Consider the following 18462-nt stretch of genomic DNA (forward strand, 5'->3'; position numbering starts at 1 on the left):
GAAATTGAAATTGAAATTGCAGTGAAGTCAGCTAGAAACTTACAGTGACGTGGACATCATGCAAAGACTGCCAGACTCTGTAATACTGCAAATGATCAGTGACTCAGGTTAACACTAAACTTTAAACGGCACCTCTGTGTCTCTGTGTGCTGAACATCTAGGATTGAGTCAGGCTGCATCAGCTGAAGCTGTTATTTGTATATATCAGTATTTTTTTATTCAGGTGTGGGGAAAATACGTAAGACTGCAGTGAAGCGATGCACCAGATGAATCCCTGGCCAAAGGTATCGTACTCAAATCAGACTACTGATCCAGCCACATCAGCCTTTTGTGAGGTCTGTTTAAAGTAGACTAAAAGTGAACTGCAGGTTCCTGAGCGGTGGACTGTGAGCACAGAAACACATGTTCATACATACAGCTGCAGCAAACTTACATTAATTTTAAATAGATTTGTTACTCTGATGTCTGTCTCTGTGTTAGTCCTCTGACAGACTGGTGACCTGTCCAGGTGTGCTCTACCTACTACTGGGACAGGTTCCAGCCTCTGTAATAGAAATGTTCTGTTATTCTCATTTAAAGTGTTTAAGTGCTTATGCATATGCTTAGTTGTGACACTGTTACTGTTCAGTGAAAGTTGCTAAAACTAGATGAACTTACTTCAGCAGTTTGAGAAAACAACTCCCTTTACAGGTGCTGATAAGGCCAAGGGCACAAAACAGCACAACCATTGATGCGTTAGGTTTCATAGCGAGACACGTGAAGTGTGGTAGGATCAGTTTGTAACTTCCTCCCTCTTCCTTGGAAGGCGTAAAGGAGGAGGAGCACGACCTCTGTGGCAGCGCTGACATGACTGAACTGTGATGTTTGATGTGTGTTGGCGCAGTAATAAATAGCTTGATCACAGCTCTTTCTGTGTTGCAGACTTTATTTAAAAAATTCCACGACACCCCCCCCCCCCCCCACTGTGAACCTGAATTGAATATTCAGAAGACATTTGTTTAAATAGTTCTACAAATCTGAGCTGTTGGTGTGTCCTTGGATTGTGTGGTAATAATATTAGAGCCTGCAATCTTTCTTACTGGATCTCTACTATGAGTCATGTTACCTGAGATTAGTTCTATGTTTACCTGTCAGCCTGGACGAATGTGCTGTGTGAAGAATGTAAATGACATCAGATCTGAACTGCTTACATCTAAGGAGCCTGTTCATATTTAATTGTAATATGAACCAATGATTTTCTGATTGATTGCTGATATATACAGTGGGGCAAAAAAGTATTTAGTCAGCCACCGATTGTCATCATTTTAGGTGGGGGAACTTGCACAGAGGTCAGTAATTTGCACCAGAGGTACACTTCAACTGTGAGAGACAGAATGTGAAAAAAAAATCCATGAATCCACATGGTAGGATTTGTAAAGAATTTATTCGTAAATCAGGGTGGAAAATAAGTATTTGGTCAATAACAAAAATACAACTCAATACTTTGTAACATAACCTTTGTTGGCAATAACAGAGGTCAAACGTTTACTATAGGTCTTTACCAGGTTTGCACACACAGTAGCTGGTATTTTGGCCCATTCCTCCATGCAGATCTTCTCGAGAGCAGTGATGTTTTGGGGCTGTCGCCGAGCAACACGGACTTTCAACTCCCGCCACAGATTTTCTATGGGGTTGAGGTCTGGAGACTGGCTAGGCCACTCCAGGACTTTCAAATGCTTCTTACGGAGCCACTCCTTTGTTGCCCGGGCGGTGTGTTTTGGATCATTGTCATGTTGGAAGACCCAGCCTCGTTTCATCTTCAAAGTTCTCACTGATGGAAGGAGGTTTTGGCTCAAAATCTCACGATACATGGCCCCATTCATTCTGTCCTTAACACGGATCAGTCGTCCTGTCCCCTTGGCAGAAAAACAGCCCCATAGCATGATGTTTCCACCCCCATGCTTCACAGTAGGTATGGTGTTCTTGGGATGCAACTCAGTATTCTTCTTCCTCCAAACACGACGAGTTGAGTTTATACCAAAAAGTTCTACTTTGGTTTCATCTGACCACATGACATTCTCCCAATCCTCTGCTGTATCATCCATGTGCTCTCTGGCAAACTTCAGACGGGCCTGGACATGCACTGGCTTCAGCAGCGGAACACGTCTGGCACTGCGGGATTTGATTCCCTGCCGTTGTAGTGTGTTACTGATGGTGACCTTTGTTACTTTGGTCCCAGCTCTCTGCAGGTCATTCACCAGGTCCCCCCGTGTGGTTCTGGGATCTTTGCTCACCGTTCTCATGATCATTTTGACCCCACGGGATGAGATCTTGCGTGGAGCCCCAGATCGAGGGAGATTATCAGTGGTCTTGTATGTCTTCCATTTTCTGATGATTGCTCCCACAGTTGATTTCTTCACACCAAGCTGCTTGCCTATTGTAGATTCACTCTTCCCAGTCTGGTGCAGGTCTACAATACTTTTCCTGGTGTCCTTCGAGAGCTCTTTGGTCTTGGCCATGGCGGTGTTTGGAGTCTGACTGTTTGAGGCTGTGGACAGGTGTCTTTTATACAGATGATGAGTTCAAACAGGTGCCATTCATACAGGTAACGAGTGGGGGACAGAAAAGCTTCTTACAGAAGACGTTACAGGTCTGTGAGAGCCAGAGATTTTCCATGTTTGAGGTGACCAAATACTTATTTTCCACCCTGATTTACGAATAAATTCTTTACAAATCCTACCATGTGGATTCATGGATTTTTTTTCACATTCTGTCTCTCACAGTTGAAGTGTACCTCTGGTGCAAATTACTGACCTCTGTCATCATTTTAAGTGGGGGAACTTGCACAATCGGTGGCTGACTAAATACTTTTTTGCCCCACTGTGTGTGTGTGTATATATATATATATATATATATATATATATATATATATATTTTTTTTTTTTTTTTTTACATACATAGTTTTTTGTTGCCTTATGGTTCCAAGCGCTGTCACCAATCTTTGCATTTTGTTATTATCTCATGACACTTGTTTAATCAGCTACCATCTCTCCTGTGGACTTTTTAATGTCTACAGTCTCAGACCAACACAGCCCTGCCCTTCCCATATTAGATTCTTGATGAATGTGTGTTGTTGTTATTCAGCCTGGTTCAATGTGCCCCTTTTTAACTTTGAGCACCCGCCCCTTTAAACCTCTCTGCACAGCCCTGCACTGAACTCACTATCTTCTCCCTCTAACAGCCTCCACATGTTCTCACTGTAATTTCCCCTCATGAATGAATTTATGCTGCACTAATGTGAATGTTTGCAGGGAAATCAAACGCATTTCACACGCAGTACTCGAGCTGACTTACCTTTGTTTGAATGACGACTTGTACGCGCTGACTCCACAGATAAGGTACGAAAATATATCAGGCTACGTCTTCAGGGTTTCTACTCCACGGCCGTATTTCATACGGGTCCACATTTCCACTGCACGCTATTTTCTGCAAGTACCGCCGCTTCGCCTCTGGATGCAATCGGTCTCTATACAGTCCATTCTCTTTTGAGCTGCTTTTAAGCATCTTGTAATCGTCGTTCCAACACAGTGTGTTTGTTTTGATTCGTAGACCTCGAAAATGGTGCCGCGCTCCCACAATGCATTGCGGCGTGACGTCAACTCCAAAGCCCTATAGAACATGTTCTTTTTCATTGTCAAAATTATCAGGAATAAAGAAGAAAACTGATTCAAAACCTGTGGAACCTGCCAAAAAACAAGTTTTACTGCAAAGGATTTCTAGATGTGAAGGTTTTGTGGCTTTTTTCAGTTTCTAAAACAAACTCATTTGTACAGAAGGATATGAGGATGTATATGTCCGGTGGTGGGTTTTTTTCTTCTTGATTTAATGTATTCATTTATCTCTTCACTTAATCTTTCTTTATGTTTTTTTTTTTTGATTTGGCATGAGCGATTTCCGGTCCTCACTCCAAGCCAGTTGGTGGCGGTAATGCACCACATGTTCTATCACCGCTGCGTCCGAGAGGACAGGAAACGTCTGTATGCGTCTGCAAACCAGGTAACTACACTCAGCTGAGCCTCTCTGCTAGTCGTTATTAGTTGGAGGGTTTTGCGTCACTTTCTCTCGGCTTGATAAAGGGCTGTATAGAAATCTCTGGTACGTAACACGTAACGTCATTTTTAGGGAGCGTCGCAGAGAAGTGAGGCTGTTTCTTTGTTTTTGTCGAGTTTTGATTGAAGACATGTTTCCAGTCCGTTTTTTACTCGTTTGTTTTTTCATTAATAACTTTACATTATCACAGAGAACAAGAAGGCGCTTTGTTTGTCACATTCACCTTATGTCTGTGAAGGTTCTCAGTCATCCAGGTCATCGTAGTCAAAGGAGCTTGCAAAGAAAAGCGTCTGGACTTCTTTAAGTTACTTGAAGACGTTTCACCTCTCATCCGAGAAGCTTCTTCAGTTCTAAGGTCAAATGGTGGAGAGTCCCAGATATAAACCTAGTGGGAGTTTCCCCCCACAGAGGGACAAAAGGACCCCCTGATGATCCTCTAATCACCTGAGCCAAGGTGGGAAACTGGGTGTGGGCCCCAATCAGCCAGTTTCGGGTGAGTTCATTGTGAAACCTGGCCCCACCTTATCATGCGAATTCCTGAGGTCAGATGGCCCAGGATGCGAGTGGGCGTTAAGGCGTCTGGGAAGGGATCTCAAAACTGGATTATAGATGGCAGAGAGTTGGTGTCGTAAACCCCGCCTCTGTTCAAAGATGGTCGCTCACAGTGGACATAGATGGCTTCTTTCACTCCTCTTTCAAACCATCTGTCCTCTCTGCCCAAAATGTGAACATTAGCATCCTCGAAAGAGTGTCCTTTATCCTTAAGATGCAGATGGACTGCTGAGTCTTGTCCTGTGGAGGTGGCTCTTCTATGTTGTGCCATGCGCTTGTGAAGTGGCAGCCACTTGGCAGCCACAGTGATAAATGGCTGAGATGGCTGCAGCTGTACGTGTGAGGTACCTACATGTTTCAAGATGAATTTGCAGAGATGTCATGTTTGGTGCTTACAGACATCACACTGCATTTTGTGATTTCGTAGCTATTGTGATATTTTGGAGCTTCCCATGATCACCGTGACAGTCATTCATTTTAACATAACCTTTCTATTCCTTTCAGGGATCCTCATTTTTTTGGTGAGGAAGATCAGCAGCTGTGTCGACAGGCAACAGGTAACGGCATGCTTTTCTGTTAGTACTGTAGACCTTGGTCTGGTGCTCTTTTTTAGTTTAACACAGTATTTTCATTTGCCGAAGTGTAAAAAGCTTGTTCCAGGAGAAACAAACTTTAGTGAGTTCTGCAAAATGATTCCCACCATTGCACACTCTGTCAGCCTCCAGTGTGCCCTTTTTTTGTCCTTTAACTGAAGAAAGTCGGTAGTCAGAACATATGAGATAAGTGAGATCCTCATTTTGCCTGCTTATTTCAAGATACAACCTTTTCACAAACTGCTGTAGGATAACCTTGCTATTTGTCTTTTCCAACACTTCTACATTCATCCATATTTCCTTGTCTGCTTCTTTCCAGGTGAAAAGTACCTGAAATGGGTGAAAGATTTTGTTTCCAAAAACAAAAGCATGTGCGTTCACCTGAAGAAGCCAAGTGGTGCTGACCTGTGGATAGAAGAGCTTGAGAACACCAAATACAACGGGGATGATGATGAAGTTAACGCCTGGGGAAAATTCTACCTTCCCGAGATTGTAAAAATGCAGGTTATTGGTGTGGTAAAGGGCACCTCATGTCCATGTGACGAGCTTGTGCTGATGACGCGTGAGGACAAAAAGCTGTACGGCTATGACGGAGAGGAGCTGCATCTGGTGGCTTCCAGTTTCCTGGAACTATGTGACAAAACGATAGAGTATCCAGCATCCAAGCGCTACTACAATGGAGAGGCCTTCAAAGATATGGTGAGAAGTTAGACTGCTAAGAATAAGACTGGGGATGCCTAGTGTTAGAGATCAATCACCTGAGCTTTTCTTTGTATTGTTGTGTGTTCTGTTTAGACTGAGGAGGACTGGAAAAAAGTTAAGATGAGTGATGTGGGGAGGAAACTGCAGGAAGAACATAAAAAGCTGGTAAATGAAACCCAGTCAGCGTTCGTCAGCCTAATATCATAGGTGGGTATTGGAGCTGAGTATCATCACTGATTTCTAGAACCTGTTCAATTCCAATTCACAAGGTCCCAATTAGATTCCATTTAATTCTTACTCAGAGAGTCAGAAACATTATAATTCTGATCATTTATCAGTACTGACACTTGTGAAACTTCATCAGAGGTGTGAGCATCACAGCAGATGCTTTTGTGTCAAAGTAACTGAGGATAAAACACAAAACCATGAAGCAGATTTTCCTGGCCTAGCTTTTTACAGTAGATAACCTTAAAAATATTATTCTGCAGTAGAACAAAAGCAGACGAGAACCACGACTCAACAAATGTACATTGGCTGATGCTGCTGAAGTGATTCAGAGGTTTTAATAAGAGGTTTTAATAAGAGGTTTTAATAGAGACACAGCAGAGCATTTTGCAGTTTCACTTAATTTGAAAAAAATAAATAAAATTTGGTATTGAACAGCAGAAATGAGGCTGTCTTGTCGGAAGTCATTAAAAAAAAAATGGCTGTAAACAACGGTAGACTGCTTCATAACAAGCAAGCGAATAATGCCAAAAACAGAGATTTGAGATGGGAAACGGTGTTCTTAAAGTACACTGAGAGAGGCAGAGAGCTGTGCTGTGTTGTTTTTCTGTGTGTGTTTTAATGGTGGTGGAAGCAAACCAGCAAAAGTAAGAGGGAATTCATGACAATGTTTATGTCAAGCGAAATGTGTCTTCTTTTGCTGCTGGTTTGGTTAGAGAGAGACAAAACGTGCAGCTTCAGGATCTGAGCAGCTTTCAGCACCAACGGCATCACAGCTCAGACTTGGATTCAGGATTAAGCCCTTTATGTTTGACTGTAGTGATTGTAGCTCTGTCCTTGTTATTAATCGCTTTAGTCAAACACAGCTATTGTTTGCTGGGATGTGTATATCCTTGACAGTTTGTATCTCAGAGTTATCAAAGACACTGTGGATAATCATCAAGAGATTGTTGTCCTCTTAATAATGACCTATTTGATTGTTTGTTTTTTCTTCTTCTTACAGATTCTGGTATTTGGCCAAAAGAGAGCTTCACAATTCTTGGCTTCACCTGTGGTAGAAAAATGACTAAAGTTATGCAACACTCTCTAAAATTAAAGCTATGCAACGCTTTAACATGAATGGCGAAGGAGTGCATCTCTTTCACTGTCTCTTCCTGTCCTCTTCTCAGTCTTTGTTGTGGCACCTCTGCTATGTGTTATAGAAAGCACTTGGAATCATGTTCAATACAAAAACACCAAACTCGTGGGATTGCCCTAGCAAGCAGTTGGTAAAAACTAATTAAAACTGATATATATCAGCTTCACTTTCTAGCTGCAAAAGCACGTTTCTGCAAAAGCATGCAGTTTCCTGTCAGCACTTTTTGGCACAGAGTGTACTCAGAGTTAGGCCTTTCTTATATAAAGCAATATAATCAGCATATAAACATTTAAGATGATAAATTTAAAGCTCAACAGTAACTGCTATAAATATTATAACTACACATGTAGTGCTTTTGCTTAAGTAAATTATAGTTGGGATCATAATAAGAAAACATGTGTTTTTATTTTCTGTGTACCCTGGGTACAGACCAGTATAAATATGGGATTCTTCCCAATAAATGCTGTCTGATAATGCTTCATATTGCATTAAACACTAGATATGTAAGCAAACAAACAAAAACCCATAGAAGCCAGTTTTAATTATTAAATGTGACAATTACATGGAGATGGAAAGTAAACATGCTTATACACGTCTCTGTGATTACAGAAAATCCACACAGATGCTGTCAGAGCAGAGAATCTTTGATTTATCAGAATGATGAATGCAAATGATTTCATGAAATCTCACTCTTGTTCTGGGTTGTAAAATTCACCTGTCCAGTTAAACCGAATCCTTTGCAACACGGTTCTAAGAACCCTACAAACCTCATCCTCAGCTCTCTGCCTGTTGTCCTTTTCAGCTGAGTATTCATCCACATGTGTTTCAACTTCTCTCTCATTTTCAAGCAAATTGCTCAGGCTCTCAGCTTCAGCACAGTTACCATATGGCCACTCTCTGAGGTCTTCTGTGTTCAAGCCAAACAAATTCTTACATGATCTGCAAGGCTTCATTCTGGCACCATCACGGAGACAAAAAGCCTCACACCTGATATTTCCAGGTACTTCAATTGTTCCATCAAAGTAATCTTTCTGGACTGTGTTTGGATAATAGGTCATCACCGCACCAGATACATATTTATGCCATTTGCTAAGACAGGAGGCAGCAATCATAATTTTCCCAGCGTTAGGACCTTTGGTGGACATGGAGACTCCGCAGTACCTTTCTGATTTGTTGGTTTGGGATTTTTGAGAAATGCAGATGGTGGACGAGACGAAAGCTGTTTTTTTATTATTCTCTTCTAAGTCCAAGTCTGTGAGGAGATCTTGCAGACTCTGCTTTATTTGCTCTTCATTCTCTGAGTTATTTTGCAGGACGATCTGAAAACAGTTACAGATCTGGTCAAAGTGTTGCACCTGATTATATAGTTGTTTTTCATAGAAAGTTGATCAACATGTTTGTTTCGCTGCTTGACTTATTTAACTATGCAGGACCATTGGATGCTTTTGGTTTAGACATTTTAAGATAGGGGGTGAAACAAGTCACAAAAATCTATTTAATTTTAAATCAATAAGCAAAAATCCATCTTTGTTCTCACTAATTTATAATTAAATTTGCTAATTGACCTTTTTTTTTCTATTTTGCTATGCCGGGCTGTCAAAACACGCTGAATTTAGAGTCTTTGAGCTTAACAGATCCAGCAGCTACACAGTGACAGCATCATATACGCCTTGAAGACTGTAAGCATCTCCAATAATGAGTCTGTTAGACATTATTTAGAACTAACAAATTCTGAAGCAAGTCTCCAGCTCTCCTGCAGTCTCTGTGTTTGGTGGAGAAGTATAGCTAGAAGCATATGTTGAAGTATAAGGTACAGTATGGATTTTCTTTGGATTTCTCAGTAAAAAAGCACTTTGCATTATACTTTCCTAAAAACTGGAAGTTTGTCAGATTGACTGAAAATGTGAGAAGAGTTATCTTACCATGTCGAGCACACAGGAGAAGGGACTTCGCCTGGGAAGCTGAGTCGAATACAACTTTAAAGGCCTGGGATATCTTCTCATTAAAGAACCCAACACAAAAGGATTAGGGAAGATTTCTTCTGGAGAAAAGGGGATGTTGTTGATTTTGCCCAGAAACAACATGCTGTGAAGGATCTGTTGAGTGAAAACATATTTGCTTATTGTTAGTAGTGATAAACAGGACTGTCTTAAAAGTGTCAAAGGTAACACACCTCATCCACCAAGTGTTGACTTCCCGGAGTCATGTAAGAGCCCCGAACCATCCTCTTGGTAATCTTGTAGGCATTAGTTTTGAACCTCCTTTGAGAAATTGTTGTCTTCTAAAATGATAATGATCGAGCAGTTAGGGATTTAAAAACACAGGAGATCTGATAACTTTGGCTACAGCAGAGTCTGCAGACATACCTATTTTGCTCTTGGTCGGCCTATTTTAAACATGAGAGAAAACATAGTTAGTGAAATGTTGATAACATACAATGACTATCATTGGTGGCTGAAAAGATGCCAGGTAACAAGTGAAAAGCTGCTACTTACCATCGCCACAGTCTAAGAATGAAACAGGAAACACTGAGCGAGTTGCCTCCATCTTAAAGCTGTTGATCATGTGATTTAAAGGAAAGCCACACCCAGCTCTTTCCTGGAATTTTACTCGACTGTAGAAAACTGCTCCATTTGCCCCGCCCACCCATGATCTTTAATATCTACCAAAAACAACCTTTTGGTTGTCAGTAACCAGTCGATCGTTTTCGCGATTAAAAAATGACTTTGTGCGGTGGCGTTCCCACCGCGAGCAGAACTCCGGCTCAAAAACCGCTGTTTTTGAACACTTTTATTTACTTAAGCACTTTAATGGGCTTACTTTGAAACAAAGTGCGATTGAATGATTATTGTTATGTGTTGCCTTGAATTCGGCTATGCTGTCTGTTAGACAGCTGTTTTCCTTTATTGTTGTTTTTGTATTGTTTGTAGCGAACGCTACTGGAATGTATAGATTAAGCTACGTAGCCAAGATAATTAATAATTTAACTGTTGTACATTGGTTGATGATGATTTGCATTGTTACATAGGCTTGCAGAAAAATATATTTGTTTACCGGTAAACTGAATCGAACTTGATGTGCTAATGGACGTTTTTCTGACCTACAGGTCAGGTTTTGTTCCCTCCCTTTAATTAATCTTCTTCATATTGAAGTGGCGAGCCGGTAGGACCATTCTTTGTTTCCCCTCTTTCCCCCACTTAGCCGTCTTTGAATTACGGACATATTTCCCCATTTGTATGAAGCTGGACTCTAAGGAGGAATACCTTAAAAGTGAACTTTAAAAAGAAGAGGACCAAAAAGGACTTTTGCACAGAAAGATCACAGCATTGATTTATTATTTAATTGTGGGCATTTATGTTGTGTGTTGTGTTAATTATTTTGTTCCATTTCCCCTTTCCTCCATTTATTCAATATATTTTTGGTACAAGATATTGCAGTCTTTGGTCTCATCATTCACACCATCTAGGCTCCATAAAGAACTATTTCTTCTGCGCGTCAGTCAGTAAACTCATCCATTGAAATAAACTAGTCCTTAAATAACTTTGAGTTACACAGTGGCAAATGTAATAGAGAAAGACACAGGGCCACCTGAAATCTGTCGTCCTATCTGATTCAAAACCAACATGTAGGAGAATCTGGAATCTTTGATTTTGAGTTAAAAATAAAATATGGGTAAAATGCAGAAATGTTTTTACTAACATGTACTAACAGAGACTTGGAGGAGAGAGACCTAATGTTTAATAATCCACATTTCACTGTTTTACTCTTTGGTTCAGATGTGGATACTGTATTGTTCTTTCTTTGTGATTGTTTATGTTTAAGTTGTTTGTTGCTGGTTTTTAGTTTGTTTGTCTGTTTGGGAGCTGACACAGTCTCTATGGAGATGGGTTTTTGGGGGGGTAGCAGGAGGAGAGAAGCTGCAGAGAGGCGTGTAAGACTGCAACTCTGCTTCCTGGTCCCAACTCTGGATAGTCATATTTTGGGGGGTTTAATAAACTACTACTCCCTGATGTAAAGCTGAAGTATTACACAGCTTTATGAACCTCCTGTTATCCTGGTAGACGAGTACAGCAATAAATCTTTTACTTGAACATCTTCTGGCTCCAATAAGCTTTGAAATGTGACCATGAAGTCAGAGACACACTGACTGAAACCCACAGCTGTGACTGTGGATCACATCCACACACAGTGTAGCTGCTGTCTCTGTGTGAGGTCTGTGTATATATGTACATATTTATGCTTATATTCATATTCTCTTATTCCCCTTTATTTGATATCCTAATTCTGTGCTGTGTAAAAGTTTGTCGGTGTTCTGCTGCTACAAACTGGATTTCCTGGAGGATAAACATGAGGGATTCATAAAGTTCTATCTCTCTGTTAAAATCCCCCAAAATAAATGAAATGTGAATTTCAGGCAGACGTGTTTTTAAAAGAGTCTCTTTAATGGAAAAATGTGTTTTTAAAACCAGCCAATAGGAGCGTCTGTGGATATCAGCTGAGGCTGAACGCAGGAACACCATCACATATAAATACACAGAATTAAATCACTAGATAAAAGACGTCATTAAATAAGGATCAAATCAACATGTCAGAGGTCAAAGGTCAGTCAGAAGAGGTGTGGTTAAACACTGGCAGTGCAGTGACCTAATGCAGTTTGGTTACCGCCACGGGAAAAGCCCCGCCCCCTCTGAGCCTCCGCTGTGTCCTCAGCACATCCAGGAGCAGCAGGTCAGAGGGGGCGGGGCCATGTCAGGACTTATTTTAAGTAAAATTTAAAGTGGAGCGACGGCAGGAGTCACACAGCAGTAACCAGCTCTGTCTGCCAGGGTCAAAGGTCAAGCAAGTCCTGCAGCTGACCCACACACAGACTTACACTGATCCACAGAGAGTGATGAATCCACACATCACTCGGCTGGAGGAAGCTGGGGTTCCACACCGTCCAATCAGAAACCAGTGTTGACGCTGAGACCCGTCTCTGTAACAGGAAGTCCATGAACAGGCAGACCCTCTGCAGCAGGCTGACCTGTGACCTCTGAGACAGAGGGAGGAGTTTGTGTCAGCAGGGGGCGCTGCAGCATCGCCTGAGAGCTTTAAGAACAACAGCAATAAACAGGAAGTGAAAGTCACACTTCTGTTGGTGTGCGTTATCAGCAGACCCCACCCTCTGCAGGAAGCTGAGATAAGAAGCAGCCAATCACAGAGCAGAGAGCATGTGACTTCCTGTTCCTGCTGTTACTGTGACAACAGCTCCTGGGACAGAGCGCAGCTTTCTAAAGAGGAAAGATGTTGCTGTCACCCCCGGGTGTCATGTGACCCGCCTGATGTACCGATTTAAGACTGTAAGAACAATAACAACAACATGTTTTAGTCAGGTGATCCATGCAGAGCAGATCCATGTGACCAAACACAGCTGGATCACATGTTTCCTCTCCTGGAAACAGAAAGCCTTCATGTATAAAGGCTCATGTACCCACTGAGCCCTGCTCTCAGATCTGTGAGGCTTTAACAAACAACAGTTTAAAGTCATGTTTAGCATCTTCTGTCAGTGTGGAAGGTCACACACTTTCCTGAGTGTTGAACCCTGAACTACTAGCTGTTCATGTCAGCCTGGACATAAATACAGACCTGCCTGCTGTCATAGACCCCAGCACTCACATGTTACTTATAAGTGACTCATATGTATGCATGTATATATTGTGTATGTTGTGCTATTTCTTACTTAGTGTGTTGTGTCTTTGTTCCTGTTTGTGCTGCAGCACTGTAACCTAAATAATTTCCCCTGGGATCAAAAAAGTATTCTGATTGTGATTAAATGAAAGCAGTCAGAGCAGAGGACGGTGATGTAAGGAATGGGATTTTAATCAGCCAGTCTCCTTTAACTCTCAGCATCACAAAGTAATGTGGTAACATCTGGACTGATGTGTTTACTGTCAGCTAGTTTAAATGCTGTAGGCTGCAGCCGCTGCTCTAACACTATAACTGTAACAGGGCTCAGTGCTGCTTCTAACAGTCTGAGCTGCTTCAGGCTTTATTTGTGAGGAGCACAGCAGCTTACAAACACGTGGCTGGGCCTGGACCCAAAGGAGTGTTTGTTAAAGCCTGCAGTGAATCCAGCAGCAGAATGATGGAAATGCAACACAGCAATGATGAAGAGGAGCAGCATTAAAGCCAAAGTCCAGTTCATACAGTTAGGTCCATAAATCAAATAAGGGAAAATAAAATGTTGTTGGATGCACCTGTCTGCACCCTTAATGCTCTCTGGTCACTATGGTAACGCATAAACATTTCTTTCAAAATAAGACACACGACTACAACACGGGAAAAGACCCAGGGAAACGAAGTTAACGATAAAAACCCTGAAAACCATTGTTGGATTTATATTTTATCATTGTCATTGTTATTGGGGAATATCTAACCATATATGCTCAGAGGTGTAGAACCAATTGTGTAATGATAGTAGTCTTTAAAGACTTTGTGTGACTCCAGAGTGTTCTGGCATTCACACCCACGTCCTGGGATCATGGGAGAGGTGCTACCTTCTTATTGTTTTGTGGTAGGATGTCTGTTTTAGTCTAAGTGCCTTTTGTTTAGATGAACTGCTGGACTTCCAGACCAGCAGGTTTAGGGAAGTCGTTTATGGGGTCACACTCTGACTCCACACACACACACACACACACACACACACACACACACACACACACACCTACATAACATACAGACTGGTACCTTTGTTCACGTGTATGTTAATGAACCTATGTATATTCATGTAACCTCAATAAAAGAGCAGTGTTACGAGGGAACGGACGAGAGCGACTGTGGTCAAGCGAAGGAACGGCATTGGTCCAGTTCTCTCCCGTGCACGAGAAACATAAAGAACTACTCGTGTCTTGGGTGAACCCATTGTGAGATCTAGCCCCACGCTATCATGTGATTTCCTGTGATCAAATGTCCCAGGATGTGAGTGGGCGTTAAGACGTCCAAGTCCCTCTTCAAGCAACTTAAAGAAGTCCAGACGCTTTTCTTTCCAAGCTCCTTCAACAACATCATTCATAGAACAGCTTCCAGCTTCTTTTGCTCGGCTACAGTTTGGATGGATTTGCATTTAAAGATGCAACAAGACTAAAATGGTTAGGGTCAGGAGGTCAAAGGTCAGAGCTCCTGTGGGTCTGAGGGCGGCCTCACGCTGGAGAAGGATGAAGGAGTCTGACCTGAGCCAGTGTTTGACATGAACACATCAGCACTGCTGTCAGTGAGCCTAACGACAGCCGTTAGCATCATTTCAGTGTTTCAGTCATAAAAACACTTCCTGTCTCTGTGGTGGTTACAGTGACATCATGCAGTTTGTGCTTTGACCTCCAGAGGGCGACAAATCAGCACAGACAGAGAGCTCCATTCAAACTTTGCTGCCATCAGGAATAATTCTTCAAATATAATCATCAGTGTTTGAGCAGTTATGATATCAGGGACAATCTAGACATGTGTGACAATACTGAACATGTCACATGACACACCTCAAACATCATGTGATCCACTCTCAGTCTGCACTTTCATTCATGACTTCAACAGGTTGAAACGAGCTTTGAAGAAACATTCAGTGAAATAAATCTTTCATGGATTCATGTGAGCAGCAGATGAACTTTGTACCAACAACATCTTCAATAACAGAGTCTGAATGAAGCTCAGGTGTTGATGCTGCTCACTGATTGGACGCTTGGTTTCAGCTCTGCTCTCAGTCTTTACTGCACAGGTGAAGGTAGAAAGTGTGACTGGATCTATAGACTGGAAACAGAGAAACATGCTGAACATTTGAAGCTTTGCAGCAGAAATGTTCATGTTACAGATTAGAGATGGACCGATCCGATATTACGTATCGGTATCGGTCCGATACTGACCTAAATTACTGGATCGGATATCGGAGAAAAATAAAAAATGTAATCCGATCCATTAAATATCACGAAAGCACCTCACAAAAGTTGCAACACGCCGTAACTCACCTCAGAACGTTAGCACGTCGGAGCAGTATGCATCACGTGATAGAGCGGCTGTGGCATGCGGGACCTGTCGGTGGTCTGGATAGCATGTGGAGCTTCGCTAGCAACCTGGCATTTCATCTCCGACAAAGTTATCCCGAGAGAAGTAAAGCAAGTGTGTAAGTCCATCTCTGAATGTTTGTAAAGCATTCCTGCGTTAAGCTTAACGAGCGACTGCCTCTCGCTCTCCGGCTGCTACTTCAATCATGAAACTGCTTAATGATCAGCTGATCGGCTTTTCTGTCTCGAGTCCGTCTCTCTTGTTTGTTTTTGGCCCACTTTGCACCAGAAAGAGGAAACCAGCGGCTGAACAACAGCAGAACGTTTAAGCTTGATCAGCTGTTGTTAGAATTTATTTAATATTACTTTCTACTCGAGGATCTTTTTCTACGTAGCTGACGCTGGTAACTGTGCAGGGGCGGATCTAGCAAAGTTTAGCCAGGGGGGCCGATAGGGCATTAACAGGGAAAAGGGGGCACAAAGACATACTTTTCTTTCTTATTCTCATTTAAAATGTCGAGCTTTTAATAAATAATTATCTGACACCCAAAGTTTTAATTTGATGTAAAATGAATAGAAGTCAATTACTGTATATAGTGACTATTAAGTCTAATATATATACCCTAGTAAGCTATAGTACTTTTTCCTTTGGGAAGGTACCATCTGTGCAGTCTGCAATTTTGTTGAAGAAAGATGTTGAATCTATTTAATATTTCTTGAAAAATAATTGATTTCTGTGCATTTTTTTTCACACTGCATCAAATTAAGGTTGATTACGTCGATTAAGCATCATGAGGTGGAGCGTGAGGGGTGGTTCCCTATTTTTTATTTATTTATTTTTGTTGTTGCTGGGAGTTGGAACCCTATTAGTTAGGTTGCTTAATATTTACGCTAAGTACTCTTTAAAATACCAGAATAGGGAGGATGGTGTAGGTCTAAGTTTATTAGATTGATCAGTATTGCTGAACTATGAAATTTTTTTTGTACACAGGTATAACAGAATAGCTTTAGTGTAGTTGTTGTTTTAAACTTGAGTATGAACTTGCAGACTTGCAAAATGCAGCAAGATATTTTAAAAAACAGTTTTGTTGATTAAAAAACACTATATCGGATTCATATCGGTATCGGCAGATATCCAAATTTATGATATCGGTATCGGACATAAAAAAGTGGTATCGTGCCATCTCTATTACAAATACAGCAGAGCTGATCTGGGACCAGTGTGTTCACACCTGCAGCTACAACAAGGTTTCATGTCTCCACACGTCAGCATGTGAACTTTACTCTGACTCAGTCTGAGCAGTCAGACGGCATATTTTTAAAGTTAACACATCAGCACACACAGAGCTGAGCCCCTCCCACCTGTGCTGAGTTTCAGGTGGAGCCCCGCCTCCTTCCAGGAAGCAGCTCACCTGTGTGTCCGTGTTTAGTGTCCAGGTGTGGAGTGGAGCTTGTTGTTGGTGTGTGAAGAAACTGTAAGTTTGCTTTGTTTCCTCCTTTAACAGTTTGTCTTTAGGAACTTTACTGTTTGTTCAGCTCGTGTTTGATTTCTTCACACAACAAACTGTGTGTGTTTGTATTTCCGGTCTCTCCATTAAAGTCAGTGTGTAATGTTTCCTGGCTAACATCAGCTGTGTGCAGCTTAGTTCAGCACAAATCTGCCGCTCCATAGTTCACGGTAACGGACTCACAGCTGGACCAACGAGGCCGAGTGTGTCCGCCACTCTGAGCTACGTTCGTGTTTGTGTACTTGTAGTTTGTACTTTGAGTTCACTCAGAGCCCACAGAGGACGCAGCGTACGTGATGACGTCACAGCCCTTTACCTCCTTTACTGTCACTGTGATTAATATTTACACACGAGACACCTGCAGAGCTCTGACGCTGAGCTAGCACACAGCATGCTAACGCTAAGCTAACGCTAAGCTAACGCTAAGCTAACACTAAGCTAACACTAAGCTAACACTAAGAGTTCTTACAGACACGAGTTAAAAAGCTGCTTTTAGTGTGTGATCAGAGTCCAGGACTGAGAGCAGCAGCAGAGCTGATGGATGATGAATTACTGGATGGAAGAAGCTTCTCATTAGCAGTGAATCAGTGTGTGTGCAGTTCTCTGCAAACTCAGCAGCAAGAATTAGTGTGAAGCTTTAACTCTGCTGATCCTCTTTGAATCCTGGATCAGCTGAAACGTTTAAAATGTTGTTCACACGTGTTGGACTGACTGAAGCTTCCAGTCACAGTGAATCAGTGTGTGTCAGTGAATGCATCGTGTGTGCTTCAGGCTCCATCTAGTGGACTGATAGCAGAGCAGCTGATGGCAGCTTCCTCTGCCTCACACTGCTGTCTGACTGCATCCAGCTGACACTGAGATGAAGCAGGAAAGAAGCAGCTGATATTTGGACAGCACACATGATGAAAGGAGGATTTCAGCTGATGTGCACATGAATGATTTGTGTTTCCTCTGCAGGTAGAAAGTGTGTGTGAGCTGATGTGAATTCTTTGGGTGAATTCTGAGCTTTTTGTGGATACGTGTCCATATTTGCATTAAAGACCTGAGAGCTGGAGGGTTAAACGGCAGTTCACCCCCTTTGTACTGGGGGCGCTGGAGCTCAAGAGGTAAAAGGAGACATTAGGGCTCAATAAAAGCTCTGAGAACAAAACCTGAACTCAAACTGCTCAAACTCTAAATATTCTAAATAAGTAAATACATTGGACATGTGATGAGATTCATGTTCTCTCTCATGTTTTACAGTTGAAAGATGGAAAAATCTGTTGAGGAGCAGTTGCTGAACACGCTGGAAGATTTGGGAGAAGAGGAGCTGAAACTCTTCCACTGGTACCTGGAAAAAGGACCCGGAGGTGATTTCACAACCATCAAAAAGAGCCGACTGGAGAACGCAAGGAAGGATGGACGTCATGGAACAGTGGATCTTATGGTGGAGACATACACTACTCGCCATGTAATGGAGGTGGCAGAGTTGATTTTAAAGAAGATGAATGAAGGTCAGTCAGAGAAAAAAGACATGACTCAGTGCAGTATCAGGACAACACTGTCACAGTTTATGGATGGAAAACTGAGGCTGTTTTAGTCTGAACTTTCAATTGTGTGTCTTTTCTCTTCTAAATTTGTTTGAG

At 41.9% G+C, this 18462-nt stretch overlaps 2 protein-coding genes across 2 annotated transcripts in view; one reads left to right on the forward strand and one right to left on the reverse strand.

Moving 5' to 3' along the window:
• Window positions 1–18462, forward strand: part of LOC146606847 (protein NLRC3-like) — a 1106670-nt gene that overhangs the window by 745665 nt on the left and 342543 nt on the right. The window lies entirely within an intron of this gene.
• LOC146606856 (uncharacterized) lies at window positions 7986–12938 on the reverse strand. Its single transcript, XM_085349290.1, has 5 exons — window positions 12925–12938; window positions 12261–12387; window positions 9473–9580; window positions 9222–9395; window positions 7986–8618 (listed from the first exon to the last, which is right to left on the reverse strand). The coding sequence occupies exons 1-5, from the start codon at window positions 12936–12938 to the stop codon at window positions 7986–7988; spliced, it is 1056 nt and encodes a 351-aa protein (XP_085205416.1).

The sequence above is a fragment of the Diplotaxodon limnothrissa genome, unplaced genomic scaffold (assembly GCF_057381915.1).
Source record: "Diplotaxodon limnothrissa isolate DT_005_m unplaced genomic scaffold, D_limnothrissa_male_GT1.1 unmapped_scaffold_4, whole genome shotgun sequence".
Lineage (NCBI taxonomy): Eukaryota > Metazoa > Chordata > Actinopteri > Cichliformes > Cichlidae > Diplotaxodon > Diplotaxodon limnothrissa.

Bases quoted from the DNA above. Each gene is read 5' to 3' on its own strand.
- LOC146606856 (XM_085349290.1), bottom strand. The intron at 9,581-12,260 runs GTCAACACTGGT...TTATCATTTTAG, and splicing joins TTACAGAGACGGGTCTCAGC to AAGACAACAATTTCTCAAAG. The intron at 9,396-9,472 runs GTGTGTTACCTT...TTCACTCAACAG, and splicing joins GTCAACACTTGGTGGATGAG to ATCCTTCACAGCATGTTGTT.